Source organism: Phyllostomus hastatus, unplaced genomic scaffold, assembly GCF_019186645.2.
Source record: "Phyllostomus hastatus isolate PE091 unplaced genomic scaffold, TTU_PhHast_1.1 phas_scaffold_216, whole genome shotgun sequence".
Taxonomy (NCBI): Eukaryota; Metazoa; Chordata; class Mammalia; order Chiroptera; family Phyllostomidae; genus Phyllostomus; species Phyllostomus hastatus.
In genome coordinates, this window is record NW_025334018.1 from 22,774,397 (window position 1) to 22,787,507 (window position 13,111).

Below are 13,111 nucleotides of genomic sequence, written 5' to 3' on the forward strand. Positions count from 1 at the left end.
ACACTCACGTCCTTCCCGCCCGGCTCACGCGACCCCAGAAACGGCTCATTCCACCCAACGCCGGCGTGGCGGTCCTGCTGGGCCACGCACGTCACCCCCGGAAGCGCCACGGTCGGCAGGGTCGAGTTTGGGGTCCCTGGCCCGGGCCGAGCCGCTGTCCCACGGCCCAGGCGCCGGGCAGGACCCGGCTACCACCCGGCGGCCGCCCCGTCCTGCCTCCAGGAAGGGCCCGGGTGGGCAGCGGGCGCGCAGCCCTGCACACACGCACCCAGACACTCGCGGACGTGGACACGCAGGGGCGCCCGCTGGGCGACGCACACACTGAGTTTCAGCGCAGAACAGACGAACGTTCGTGCCCCGGGCACAGGGGTCGCACTCCAGGTGCCGCGCCCGAAATGCAACGTGATGCATACACCGTGTGTTCTCACCTCATTTTTCCCGTTCCCCGAGGCCCCTGGTCCTTGCTGTTCCGTGTCATTCTTCCCAAATTCCCGTCTCTCCCAGCACCGTCTGCCCCGTGCGCGAGAGAACGCCGCCCGCCGCCCGGCCAGGGCCCCACTGCGCCAGCTCTGCGCACGCAGTCTCACGCTGGCTTGGTCACATGACCGGACGGCCGGGGAAGGACAGCGTGGCCACCGGGGCTCAGAAGGACAGAGGCCCGTGCGCCCTAAACGCGGGCCGCCCACCAGTCGCTGGACCAGACCCGGCGGCAATGCCAGTTTGCCGTGTCCCCAACAGTGTGCGCCTGCCAGGCCCCCCAAAAGGGTGGGGTGCATGAGCACGGGGAGGGGAGAGGCCTCTCGCCGTGTCCCCTGTGCCCGGAGCCTGACAGGGAGGGGGGCCTGGTGTTCCGGCGCCGAGGCCCCGCCATTCCTCCTCCGGGCGCACTCAGCCCTCTGCCCGGTCCCGACTGTGGCCCGCAGCCCTGACTCTGCCGAGGGCGCCCTGCTCCGGGCCCTTTGGTGGCTGCACCCCTTCCCACCGCGGCGGGTTGCGACACCAGCACCAGGACCCAGACCACAGCAACCCGAGGGCAGAAGTGCAGCCCAGACGCTGGGCAGGAACCAGCAGAGGCCGCCGTGGAGCCCGGGGCACAGACGGGAGGAGATGGTGACCGGGCCGTCAGGGTTCCCCTGGGTCCCCGAGGGCCGCTTGGTCAGTCAGCACCATCCTTTCTGGCGCCGCTGGGCGCTGCTGGGCCTGGCACCGGCCTGCAGTCCAGGGCTGGGGCCTCGGGGGCGGGAGGGCACCAACCCCACGGGCCAGGGGGTGGGGGCGGAGGATGCAGGCGCACAGGCTCTGAGCCTCATGAGAGGCACGCATCGACTTCAGGATCCGGGTGTGAGGACAGCCCACGGGATCTGAGGACAGCAACTTCCGTCGCCCGTCGCTCACTGATCACTATCAGAGCGTGCACGGGCAGGCTCAGACCTCCGAGCTACGTAACTGTGGTTTTGCTTTATCTTTTTCACAAAATGCATTAGTGTGGCTGGGCTGAGGGGTGATTATATATAGGGCATTGACTTTATGCAGGCCCTGAGGATGCACAGTAACGTAAATTGCCATGACGCAGTCATGCTGACCTTGCCTAACACGCAGATCCTTGCTTTGAACTTGTATGTGCTTCAAGGAGGCCCAGGCACCAACACACACACACACATTTCAAAGTGTTAAGGGAATTACCTGAAGATCTCTGTTCGTCCTGCCACATAAAGCACAACCAGAAACCAAAATAAATACCAAACGGTTGTTTTAATTGCTAGTAAGTCTGAGTAACACTAATTTCTAAATTACCAAGGCTCACATTTTTGTAAAGAGAGCAAAAATTCTCCAGGCTTCTGGAAATAAATTAGAAGGCACGGTCTCAAAAACGTTAAATTTATTTTGAAAGACTTCCAACATCTTTATGATGATTAAACATTAAAGTATACAGTCTCAGGAGGAAAGGTGTACCTACCACTCCAGCTATTGCATTGATTGCAGTTTTCAAGTAACTTTTTCAAATGAAATCTATGTCTGAAATTATGACAAGTCCTAATAATTGCCCCAAAATTTCATAACGGATTCTGGTTACAAGTTAGCAAGAGTCTTTGTGCAAAAATTCCGTTAGTAAAAAGTAGACGTACCAAACTAGAAGCTGACCGAGCAAGAAATGAACGCACGTAGCACATTTTATTTGGTGGTATTTTTAGGCTCCATTAACCAAGACACAGCAAACGCCTTAATGCACACTTAGTTCCAGAACTGCATAAAGACATAACAGAAGTTAGTGCGCAGGTGACACGGGTGAGCTTTCAGCCAGAGGTATCGCGTTTGTATCTTCGAGATTCACAAGTAGTCCCCGTGGGTTTGGGTCTTCAGTGCAGGGCCCGCCGTGGCACCTGTCGGCTCCGTCCGGGACACGGGGGTAAACCTTCCCCACCGCACCCCGCCGTCCCCGGCAGCAGCCCCCCGCCTGCCCGCCCACCCTCCTCACCACTGTCCAATACACCCTCCGGTGCGCGGACGGCCCCATCGAGGCCGGTGGAGGCAGTTTGAGGGCTGGGCCAGGAGGGGCCTGGGCTCCAATCCCCGGGCGTCGGACCCCGGAAACCCCGAATTTGCGGGCAAAGGCGTTTTCAGGAGAAATGTGCCCGGAAGTAGGCTGGACGAACAGCGGGGCCCTCCCATGCCGCCGCCCACCGGCCTGGCCTCCTCGCGCCCTCACAGCGTGCACCCTGCGACCCGGGGCCCCAGGAGGGCCACCCGGGTGATGACGCACCCACGGCGGCGGCTCCCCCGTGGAAGCACGTTGTGACGCTCGTGTGGCCAAACCGGTTCAAGAAGAGAGAGAAGCCACGGCGGTGTCCCCATAAAACCGTGGCATTATTAGCTTTGCTTCCTGCTGGAAACGAGCATCATTCATGCTAAATGGCTTCCCACAGCCTCTTAATAAACTACAGGTTGTCTGATGGCCGCTTAAACTTCCTGCAATTTTTTTTTCAATGAAAAATCAGGAGACCAGGAAGCTTACAGGTGCGGGAGGCCTCAAAAGGTGACACAGAAAGGCGTCGGCGCCCAGCAGGCGGGGAGGCGCTGACACTGTGGTTGGGGCGTGAGCAGGTGGGGTGGGGGGCAGGAGGGCTGGGGGGAGTGACCCCTAGATGGAGGGAGGGATGCGGGGCTCTCGGTCCCGGGGCCCCCAGCTGCCTTGTCCCCCGCCTCAGGTCCCCTGCCGGGACTTGCTCCCGGAAGCTTTCGCGGGCTGCCATGGGCCGGGTGTGGGTAAGGCTGGCAAGGTCCAGGCCACGGCCTCGGACACGGGAGGGCGTCCCTGCCCCGCGGGCCGCCCCATGCAGACACAGGGAGCCACAGTCCCGACGGGCCCCCGGAGTGCTGCTTCGGGACCCAAACCACGTCCACACGCGGCCCCCGTGAGGCGTGGCTGAGGGCGTCACACCCGCACATGGCCCTTCCGGTGACTTCCAGCGCGCAGGCCACCCCCATCGACGCGCAGGGACATCTGGAGTTCAGAGGGGCCCAGACCCCGAGGCCCGGGCAAACACCTGCTGTCAGCGTGGCTTTGGGGGCGTGCTCGTGGCCCTCAGAAAGGGACCAGCAAACACGGGTGTTCCAACACACGTCTCCCCCGTGCTTCTCCGTGAGAGGGAACACTGTTCCCAAACGCATGGTAACCAACGGCGTGACCGGCGCCCAGGCGGTCTGGTCACGCCGGCAAACGACCCAGCTCCGGGGACCGTGCACAACATGGGGCCAGTCCCCGGGGGACGGAGCCGACCCGGGAACCAGAGGAGGAAACGCTGCATTCGCACTTCCCGCGGGTTTGCAGACACCGTGTAAGCGGGAGCTGGAGGTGTCTCTGCACGGACACAAACTCCATTCTGAGTTGTCGGTGAACACAAATACTTACGTAAAAATATGTTAGACACAAGAGCGCAACCCCTGGAAACTCAGGCTCATAATTTTTAAGTTCTCCCAAATACAACGAGCTGCCTAATGCAGAATCTACGGTGTTGCATGCTGTCTTGTTGGTCTGCATGCGTTTTCAAGATTTTGTCAGAATTGTTGTTTCCTAGACGATGACACATTCGAAGAGCATCTTCATGGTTACAGGTTGTGACTAATCTTTTTGTCCAAAAATAGAGTTGCTTAAAAATGTATGCCAATTTGCTTTTATTTTCTATAAATATTTGAACACAAGTCATTAAAATCAGAGTGCCAAGTAGAATCATTGAAATTAACCCACATAGTCAAAATACTTCATATGCAATATTCTAGCAAAAAGTTTGTCGCGCGGCGTGTGAAAAGTTCCTCGTTGGGGGACCGGCACGCCCGGCCGCGCCCGTCACCGCGAGGGCCGCCTCGGGCAGCAGGTGCGGACGGCCACGCCGCCCCGGCGAAGCTCCGACTCTCGCGGCGCAGCAGCGGGCCGGCGCCTCCCCCGCCGCGGGGCTGTGGCTGGAGACACGCGTGGAACCCACTTGGGGCGCCGAATGCGGCTGCTGGGCGGGCTGTCTCGAAGCCCGCCGAAATGACACGCGTCGTCACTACGCCTGGTTCCTGAGCGGCCGCCGAGTCAGAGCGGCTGCTGTGGGGGCAGAAACGACGTTTCCCGCACGAAACAGCCGCCGCGAGGAGCCCCGCTCAGCCTCCGGGCGGTGGCGGGCCGAACCTCCGTGCTCGGGAACCACAGAGACACTCGGAGTCAAAGACACTTCTGCGGAGTTCTCTTTCTCTCTAAAGGAACTAATTTCCAAAATAGTTTTCTAGCATAAATGTCTCCCTTTCTGAAAGCCAGTTTTCTTGCCAAAGAGCAGGACAGGAGGTAAAACCGCCGCTTCTGCTCGCCCCCACCCCCACCCCCCGTGCTCGCCCACACGCGCCGGTAAGCGCTGGGCCGTGGGAGGCAGCCAACTTGGGAACAAATTAGCTGTGTCGTGTCAGTAGCCTTAAAAACAGGTACCTATGTTTTTACATGACTTTAATTAAGTCTTTCAAAAATAAGTGTACCTGGGAGACGCCCATCAATCTCGTTTTGTCATTTGGCCACTGGCGGAGGTTCCCACTGCCTTCTTTAAAAGTTCTCACACTTCCGCGGGCTCTAGGCTCCATCTGCACTGGGCAGCCCAATCAAATCGAATGGAATCGAATCGAATCAAATCAAAAGTCTTGAAATGCCCAGCCTGCACCTTCCCGACCCGAACCGTGAAAACGAGGCCAAGCGAGGAAGTAAAGGGATCTTTTGGTTTGAGTTCAGTTAAATTCAAGCACTCAGCACCGGTTAAACTACATTTGTTTTCCTTCGGTAAGGACCATCATCATTAAGGTCAAGTCCTCGAGGAAAACAGGAAGGCCCTCACGCTGTGATTCTGCCTCCAGGCTGGCAGAACCACGGCGAGCACACACGCCAGCAGGCCGGGAACCAAGTCCCCCGCCACCGGTCGGCGCAGGAGACGGCAACCTAGGTGGTCAGCACACCTGGGCTAAGTGATGGTGTTTTTCCTGTCCTTCAGGACACACAGAAATTTCAAAGTGCTAACTAAAGCAAGCGTGAGGGTAAACTCGGACTAAAAAATATGAATTACTGGGTTTTTTGTAACGCTGGGCTCATCACATCAAGGCCCGCCTTAGGAGTACGGTGGACTCGTTACGTTGGACTCTGGGGCCGAGGGTGCTGGGCTCTGAGCTCAGGGCGCGCTCTAGGAGCAGGAAGGACGTGGTTTTCACAGGAGAACCGCCGGGGAAGCCGAGGGCCAGTGTCAGGGCTCCTCCCCAGCGCGCCCCCCCCGAGCCCCGGGGTCCTCTGGAGCGCGCACTTCCCCAGGAGGACGTCACCTGCCCGGGGGGGCGGGGGGACCCTCACGGCCTGTCCCGACCTCACTGACTGTGGAGTAAAAGGTGACCATTCGACAGGATTCTGAACACAGCGGCAGCACCGTGAAGCCTGCGGAACCCAAACACGCCGGCCGAGCTTTCCGTGACCGACCTGACTAACCAAACGTGCCCGCGGGAGGGGGAGGCTTCCTCGCCAACAGTGGGCAGCGTGTCTGAATGAGAAACGCAGCACTGCAACGGCCTCAGAGAAAGAACTTTCTGGCAATTTAGAAACTGAGCCCTGCGCAGCCATCGCAGGCAAGGAGCGCGGCACGGCACCGTGCCGGGGCCCGGCTGCGACCTCAGACGGGGCTGCTCTGCCGGCCGCGCGGGCACCCGCCCCTCCGGAGAGAGACGCCGACACCGGCTGCTGGGCTGGCGAGCACCCTTTATTGAGCCCTTTCGGGTGTGCCCAGCTCGTGATGCAGGAGGGAATCGGAAGACACACCCTGGGACGGGAGTCGGAGTTTGGGTTTCCCTTTTCTGCAGGCGAGGCTGACGGAAGAGGCCCGGAGGCCCCGGCGCCGCGAGGGATGGGCACACGCCCAGGCGGCGGCAGGCGGCACCTGCACGGCAGGTGCAGTGCGGGCGGGCGGGCGGGCAGGCGGGGCCGCTGCCCGGGCCCTCAGTCCAGCTTCCCGTTCTGCAGGCAGCCGCTGGCCTTCTGGTCGCGGAGGAGCGAGAGGACCTTGAGGCAGCCCCTGGAAATCTTGACCATCCACATGACGTTCATCACGTCCAGCACCAGGCAGGAGGCCGCCCAGGTGGCCTGGGCAAGCGGGCCGAGCCGTGCGTAGGCCTCCGTGCCCACCACCGAGTACATGAAGCCGTACATGGGCGGCATGGCGGCGATGCGGACGAGGAAGAAGGCGGCCGTCATGAGCACGCCGTTGACCACGTTGGCCCTGGAGAACTTGGGGTACTGCAGCGTCTCCAGGAACCACCTGGGGAAGGGGAAGAGGCATCACGTTTACTCTGCGTTTCTGGGGATTCGCCCCTTTCGGTTTGGTTTTTAGTCTTTAAAACTCAGCGAGCACCCCCCCGAAGATTCGGACAAAGAGGCCAGGCAGTTGCGGGCGTGGCGAGCACGGGCGAGCACCCGCTGGCGCTGGGACCCCCGGGGCCGGACCCGGGCCTCTGGCGGCGCTCTCCCCCTGCAGGGACCCGGCCAACCCCGTGACGAGTGGCTGCCCCCCCACCCTGCAGACCCAGGGCCTGTCTCGGTGCCAGAGGGCAAGGAAGTGCTGGACAGGCGGCAGGACGGGGCTGCACGGGAGGGACACCGCCACCTGCAGAGGTGGCTCCCAGGGGCCCAAACCTGGGCCGACAGCCGCAGCCCAGTGGGCAACGCAGTTCTGGGTGGCGACCTTGAAGTCCTCGCACCCAGGGCCCACGGCCTCTGGCACCTCCTCGGGCCACCCCCGCCCGCCCCGGGCCCGGGCGGCCCCTTCCTGCTCGGGCTCCAGCCCGCCGCGCCCCAGCCCCCCTCCCCTGCTCTGCCCGGTCCCCCTCCACAGACCACCTTCCCCTCCGTTCCCCGCGTGCTCCGTCCCCGGTCTCCCCGCCGCTCGCAGACGCGCCTGCCGTCCATCCCGCCCCGCGCAGTGGGCCGAGACCCCTCCAAGAGAACCCTGCCACGGCTGGGACCCGCACGGTGGATCCGTCCCGGCCTCGACCGGCGGCCTGTCTACGGCAGGTGACTCTGCCACCCGACTCCCCTCCGGCCTCTGCCGCCGGTTCCCGGGCCGTCCCCCACAGACCTGAGCTTCTGGGGACCGCGGGACCCGGGCTGTCCCGTCCTGCCCCGGAGCTCCGCCCCCAGGCCTCTCCCGTCCCCACTCGCCGCCACGTCTCTTTGCCCGACTCACCGCTGCCGCCTCTCCGCCACGGGCCCGTGGGCCGCTGCCCGCCCACCTCCCCTGCCCCCCGAGACCGCGGCCCCGGGACACCGCCTGCCTCCCCCCACCTGGCCCCCGGCCTCCTCCGGGGTCCCCGACGGACTCGGTCACCCTGGCCGGCCCCTCCCCGCCATCCCACTCCGAGGCCCCCAGGAGAGCCCGGTGGAACCCAGCCCGCTCTCCCCGCACTCCCCGCGCCCCCCATCCCCGGGCAGGCGGTCATCTGCACACTGCGGGTGTGCCCTCTGGCAGCCCCACGTGGCCCCCACGCTCTCGCCAGCCCCCTTGAAGGGAAAACACGCTCACAGACTCGGCTTGTCTTCCCCCCTCGCGTCAGGAGAGCCACCAGCTGTGTCGGGACCCACGCCTCCTCCCTAACTGGGCCTCTCGCCCCAGCACAGTGGACCGACCACGTGAGGGTCTCCCAGCACCGGGCAGGGGATGGGCGTGCTCGTCCCCCCCGCCCACGTCTCAGAGAGCCAGGCAGGACAGGACTGGCGGCGGGGTCGCCGCGTGCCGCCTCCCTCTCCCCGCACAGGACAGCGGGCCTGGGGTCGGTTCGAGCCCCCCCCCACACCCTCCCGACGGGACTGAGCCTCCCGATGCCCTTTCCTGGGGGCCCCGTGGTGCGGCCCTCACGACCCCGTGTCCACAAACTGTGTGAACCGCCCGCGGGTGTTTTCATGCCCCCGCCTGGCTGCCCCGATGCATGCTGGGAAGGGGTCGGGGGGTCACTGGCAGGTGGAGAGAGAGGAAACGTGAGGGAAGAGGACGCGGGGGGGGAGGCACACCCCCCCACCGGGCCTCGCTGGTGGGAGCAGAGGGGCACAGACAGTGCCCGGCAAGGCTGCAGGGGCCGGGGGGGCGGGGTGGGCAGTGCGGGCACTGGGAGCGCCAGAGGAATGGAGAGAATTTTAACGAGTGTCGCTGGGAACACACACTGGACCTTTGTGCGCGACCTGGACGAGCTCCAGGCGGGGCCGGGGCCGGGGCGCTGCACTGTTGCTGGGACACCCTGCAGCACCCGGGGCCGCGGCTGACCCTCGCGTGGCCTGCGACGCCCCCGGCACAGAAGCGTGTCTGTGGGATGGACAGTGCTCCGCAGACCCGGGGGTCCGGGACCGCAGCCCTGGGGAAGGGGCCTCCCACCACAGCCTCCTCCTCTGCTGAGGCACAGAGCCCGGGGGCGGGTGGGCGGGCGGGAGAGCCGGGGCTCTGCAAGGACTCGCGAACGTCCCGCGGTGCGCCCGCAGGCAGGCCGCGGCGGGGAACGTGCAGGGCAGGTGCGCCGACCTGGCCGGAGAGAGGCGGCTCTGCAGGGAGAGGGGACCCGTCCTGGGTGGGTCCCGAAGAATGGCGGGGGGGCCCGGGGGGCCTTTCCCGCCCGTGGCAGGCAGGCAGGCAGGCAGGCAGGCAGGCAGGTGCGAGGAGAGGTGTGCCAGGGGGAGCGCAGCGGAAGAGGCGGGGCCACCACTCGGAGGGCTCTCCGCGTGGGACAGGGGCCACGGGCGGGGCCACGCTCACTCCTGTCCGTGTTCGGGGCGCCCGCCCCAGAGGATGACAGAGAAGCGAGATGACCAGGGACAGGACCAGAGGCAGGGGGCAGGGACCCCAGAGGCGGGCTGTGGCTGCTCCACGCTGTCCGTCACGGCGAGTGGGGTCCCCCCCCGGGGTGGGGGAGTAGCCGTGGTAAACAGATGAGACTTCTTCATAAAAACAGGCGGGGGATGGCCCGAGAGCCTGGTTTGCTGGACGCCGCTCCTGCCACCCTCCCCTCAACCCCGTGCAGGAGAACCTTCTACAACAGTAACAACGGCCGCGCGGCGCAGAGGGCGAGGCGGTGGGACCTCGGAGGCACCACGGTGGCCCCTGCTGATGGAAGCAGAGCCCCAGGTGGTGCCCGGGTGGGGACAGGGCCGGACCGAGGGCTGAGCCGGAGAGCGGGAGAGTCTCAGCAGACGGGGGGGGCACTCGACCCAGACCGGCGGAGCCCGGGCGGCTGCCTGGGGCGGGTGGGGGGCGCGCTGAGCCCGAGCGCCGAGGAGCAGGCAGCAGGTGCTCCTCACGCCCCTCCCGCGCGGAAAGCGACCCCCGCCCATCCGAGGTCAGAGCGAGGAAGCGGCCGGCCGATGCCCCTCCAGTTGCTCTGATTCTGAAGCTCCCGCACAGCCCACGCCCCGAAGTGAGCGACCAGGTGAGACCGGAAACTCCGCCAGGAGCGCTGGCCGGGAAGAAGCCTGGAGCCGGTCAGGGCGCGGGGGTGGTCCGGGGCCGCCAGCCTTGGAGGGGCTGCCCCTTAGAAGCAGACGGACGGGCTCCTGGAAAGACCGGGCCCAGGGGCGCGTGGCGTCGGGACGTAAGGGAGCAGGCGGGAGGACAGCGGGGTGACCGGCCGCGGCGGCCAGCACAGAGGCCACGAGACGGGCTCCGGACGGACGTCGCCGCACTTGACCCCTGGAATCGGGCCGCCGCTCACGGAACCACCCCAGCGAACGCCCGCGGAGGGAGCCGGTCTGAAAGGGCGGAAGGGCCAACAGGACACGCCGGCGTCCGGAGGGCGAAGAGGGGCCGCGCCCCCCCTCCCCCGGGCCCGCAGCGCCTCTGGGGACAGCGCCTCCCGCCACTCGCCACTCGGCTGGGCCTTGCGCAGGAGCCTCGGGGCCCCCGGCCCCGGGGAAAGGATCGCTGGGAGCGCGCGGGGCCGCGCCGGGACCTACCGCTGGTTCACGAAGGGGCTGGAGAGCTCCGCGAGCAGGCGGAAGTTCCCGATGTACTGCAGCGAGCCGGTGATCTGCGGAGCACAGGGGAGGCAAGGTCAGGGGCGCGTTCCCGCCGGCTTCCCGACGCCGGGAAAACCTTCCGCGGTCCCCAGCGCGAACCACCGTCCACACCAACACGGGCCGAGTCCGCGACACGGAGCCGCTTCTGGAGCGGAACTCAGGAGCGCCGCTGGAGCGGCACAGAGCTTTCCAGGGGCAGGAGCGTGGCGCACACCCGTGCGCACGCAGGCGCACACTGTGCACTTGCACAAACAGACACCGGGCCGCCGCCTCACGCCGAACGCGGCAACTGCGCGAACAGCGTCGGCGGCCGCGTGCACGCCACAGGGATACTCGGGTGTGGTGCACGCTGTCTCCGGGGAGGCCGGCTAGAGAGCGTGTCACCTCCCAAGCCCTGTATTTCTAGGCTCAGAAGTCTGTTTACAGACATCCACACTCAGCCCGGAAACGTAGCAGGCGTTACCGCGGCCGCCTCTCCGTGCCCGGCGCTGCCGCGGCGGCGCTGACTCGCCGGGGCACTGACCTGCGGGCCTTTACACTAGTCCCCTGCGTGTTGCGTCGCGCCCAGACCCCTCAGCGCCAGGTGGTGCGCACCACCGGGCTGCCTCGTCCTGCCTCCTGCATGCCCGCGTGGGCGCCGCATCACCTGCCCACTCCCGGGCCCCTGGCGCTCACGCCCACGGGCGTGGGCGGCCATTCGGGAGCCTTCGGCCCGTGCTGGTCACTCCTCCTTACCCCACCCCTCCCTCCGACTGGAGAACCCCTCTGAAACACCACTGAGGGAGCTGCTGTTGAAGGGGTAGGGTTGACCTGCACCGACATCTTCAAGTAAGCAAGCTGCGAACCTTGAAACCCCACTGCCAGCAAACTGCGGGCGGAGTCGCAGCTCCCGTCCGGCCTGGCGGGGTTTCCACGTCTGCCAGAGCAGCGTCCCCCCTCGCGGGGCGAGGGCTCGGCCTGGCCATAAATGCACCCAGGAGGACAGGCCGGTTTCAATAGCTAGATGATCCCACAGGTTTTAGGTGGAAACTTTTTAAAAAATGGGGCCATCTGCCTTTCTCAAAGGGCCTGAAAAATGGCCTAAAAAATGACCATGAATGCAAATAAATGCCCCAACACACACACCCAAGTGAAGCTGTCGCTTTTGTTAGCGGACAAGGGAACCCGTCAGGAGGGGGACCCCGGCTGCTTCTGGACTTGGTCCCAGGCAGCTAAGACCCGTGCGTTCGCATGTCCGTCCACCCTGCGCCCCCGGCCCGCCCCCCGCCGCGAGCCAGCCCCGGCACGCACCAGGATGACAGAGAAGGCGTACAGCGCCGTGCAGTGGTGGACCACGAAGTACTTGTCTCCGATCACTTTCCAGTACAGGAGCAGGGCCAGCAAATCTGTGGGCGGGAAGGTCGGCGGGGCGTCGCACCAGGGGGGAGGAAGGCCGCGCCGCGTCCGAGTGCGTCCAGCCCTCTGCCAGCTGCCCCCGGGCGCCCGGGGCCCGCGGGGCGGCGTCCCTAGCGCAGAGCCGGGGCCCACCGTTCCACCCAGCGCCGCTCCCCGATAACCGTGTCCCCCACTCGGCACGGGGGGCCCGCTCCGGCACGAGGACCCCTGGGGCGCTGAGCAGGGCGGCCCGCTGTGGGAAGCAGGAGCGAACAACGTGTTCCCAGATCTACACAGAGTGAGAACACTATGGCCGAGCAACAACTCATTTTGAAATAAGGTTAGAGTTCTGATCTCCAGCCCTACAGTAATTCAAACAGAGGAGGTGGTCGCAGCAAAGGTAAGAAATGACCAACTCACTTATAACATGAAGTCAACAAAACGTGTTTAAAAATTAACACAGGACGTGATCAAATATTAATTCAAAATAGCGAGGGCCCACCGGGACTGATGACTGTTAAAAAGGTAAACAACAGAAGAGGCCAAGGCATCGCTCTTTCTTTAAAAGGTCCCGAATCTAAACTCCCCGGCTCCGAACAGAGTTCCCGTGGACAGAACGGGACCTTCTGAGCACGCCGACCCCGGTGTTCTCACCGCCCCGCGGGCACGCGGGCCACTGAGGGGTGGGGCCGAGTGACGGCCAGGCCTCGTGGGGTCGGAGCTGAGAGAACATGGGGCTTCTTTCGTGAAACGTGAAACAAAATCACCGATGTGATTATTTGGCAAGAGAAAAAAAATCACTGGATCGCCAACTTTAAACGAGGAAGTAAATGCCACAAATGGGAAATCGGGAAAATGAGGTGCTACGGGCACTCAGGGCCGCCCCCCCGCTGGCCACCTTCACCCCAGTCACCGGTGCGGCGACAGTGACCGGCAACGCCCTCTGGAGAGAGAGCACAGAGCGTCCACCCTCCTCCTCCTGGTTTAGAAAGGGGGTGTCCGCTCCCCGCTCTGCCTGGCAAGGGTGCTGGGCTGCTGTCTGATCTGGGGAACCTCGCTCCAGGAGCTCCCTCCACCCGAGACTCCCGGGTGCCGAGGGTTCCCTGCGTGGGCGGCACCCTCGAGCCTCGCGGGAGGCGGATCCTGTGTTACCGTGGTCAGCGCCCGCGTCTGGGGCCCAGAGAG

General features: G+C 64.6%; 1 protein-coding gene across 7 annotated transcripts in view; it reads right to left on the bottom strand.

The window, feature by feature from the left end:
- Window positions 1-2,153: 2,153 nt before the first annotated feature.
- LOC123804322 (TLC domain-containing protein 4-like) overlaps window positions 2,154-13,111 on the bottom strand; it is a 50,362-nt gene continuing 39,404 nt past the window's right edge. For all 7 annotated transcript variants that reach the window (XM_045816467.1, XM_045816469.1, XM_045816466.1 and 4 more), the window contains 3 exons: window positions 11,843-11,937; window positions 10,490-10,563; window positions 2,154-6,818 (listed from right to left, as the gene is read on the bottom strand). In XM_045816467.1, coding sequence (XP_045672423.1) covers window positions 6,500-6,818; window positions 10,490-10,563; window positions 11,843-11,937 — 488 coding nt within the window. In that variant the 3' untranslated portion in view covers window positions 2,154-6,499. The remainder of the gene's footprint in view (window positions 6,819-10,489; window positions 10,564-11,842; window positions 11,938-13,111) is intronic.